The sequence below is a fragment of the Capra hircus genome, chromosome 10, assembly GCF_001704415.2.
Source record: "Capra hircus breed San Clemente chromosome 10, ASM170441v1, whole genome shotgun sequence".
Taxonomy (NCBI): domain Eukaryota; kingdom Metazoa; phylum Chordata; class Mammalia; order Artiodactyla; family Bovidae; genus Capra; species Capra hircus.
In genome coordinates, this window is record NC_030817.1 from 75,728,584 (window position 1) to 75,730,071 (window position 1,488).

At 43.1% G+C, this 1,488-nt stretch overlaps 1 protein-coding gene across 1 annotated transcript; it reads right to left on the reverse strand.

The window, feature by feature from the left end:
* On the reverse strand, positions 346-1,272 carry LOC102179772 (olfactory receptor 4N5-like). The gene has a single exon (XM_013967044.2). The coding sequence runs from the start codon at positions 1,270-1,272 to the stop codon at positions 346-348; it is 927 nt and encodes a 308-aa protein (XP_013822498.2).

Below are 1,488 nucleotides of genomic sequence, written 5' to 3' on the forward strand. Positions count from 1 at the left end.
ATGAATCATTCACCTGCTTAAAATATTAAGATGAATTCTTACTTCAAATACAATAGAATAAAACTTTTTATTTTGGTGTAAAAAGCATTATTTATATGACACTATTGCCATATATAACTTAAGAACTAAATCTCTCACATTTATTCCTTACTCCAACCAGGCTGGTGTTTCCTTTATGTTCTTGAATAACATAGCATGTTTGTTTTCTTGTTATTATAACTTTCCCCCATTGACCACAATGGTACCTGGCAATGGGAGGCACTCAATGAAAAACAATATTTTTTAAATAAGTGAATAATTTTCAGCCAGAATTTCCCCTTCAAGACTTCTTATTACAAAGTCCATTTAACAAACCATATGTTGACTCAATATCCTCCTCATGGAAGCTTTCACTTCCTGATTGCGAAGGGTATAAATCACAGGATTCATCAAAGGAAAGATCACTGTGTGGAAAAAGGAAACCACCTTGTCTGCTGATAAGGCTGTGAAGGGACGAGTGTAGATAAAGATGGCAGGCCCAAACATGAGGAGTATAATAATGACATGAGTGGTGCATGTGGACAGCGCCTTGCTCTTTCCTTCAGAAGCAGGCCCGCTTACACGGCAGAGGATGACTGCATAGGAGGCCAGAAGGCCCAGAAAGCACAGCAGGGTGAGCAGGCCACTGTTGAAGACCATCAGGAGCTCCACCACAAAGGTGTCCGTGCAGGCCAGCTTGATGACCTGCGGCACATCACAGAAGAAGTTGTCCAGTCGGTTTGGACCACAGAAGGGCAAGCGGAGGATGAGGGCCACTTGGATAATGGAATGAACAAAGCCTCCAAGCCACTGAGCCAACAGCAAGGCATAGCAGGCTCTAGGGTTCATGACAGTCGAATAGTGTAAAGGACGACAGATGGCAATGTAGCGGTCAAAGGCCATCACAATTAGGAGCAGCATCTCTCCTCCTCCAAGGAAGTGCAAGAAGAAGAGCTGAGTGATGCAGCCTCTATAGGAGATCACCTTCTCGTCAGAGAGGAAGTCCACCAGCATCCTGGGAGCCACAATGAAGGAGTAAGATGCATCCAGGAAGGCCAGGTTGCCCAGGAAGAAGTAGAGCGGGGCCGTGAGGCCAGGGTCTGACCTGATGGTGAGGATGATGAGGAAATTTCCAGGGAGGATGATGAGGTAGAAAATTAAGACTAGTGTGAAGACCAGGAGCTGAATATTTTGAGACTGGGTCAGACCAGCAAGGATGAATTCAGTTACCACAGTACTGTTCTCTCTCTCCATTGTCTCTGTCTGTAGTACATAATGAAGCAGAGTTTATTGTTATTACAGTTTCTTACATCTAGACTTGGATTGTTCTCTAGGTAAAAATACCTGACAATTTCACCACGTTCATTATAAACAATATGTCTTAAGTAATTTTTTGGAACGTGTACAAAGAGACACAAAAACCTTGACAAAATGCTAGTGACTTAGTCACTAGGAAAGAAAGACACGAAG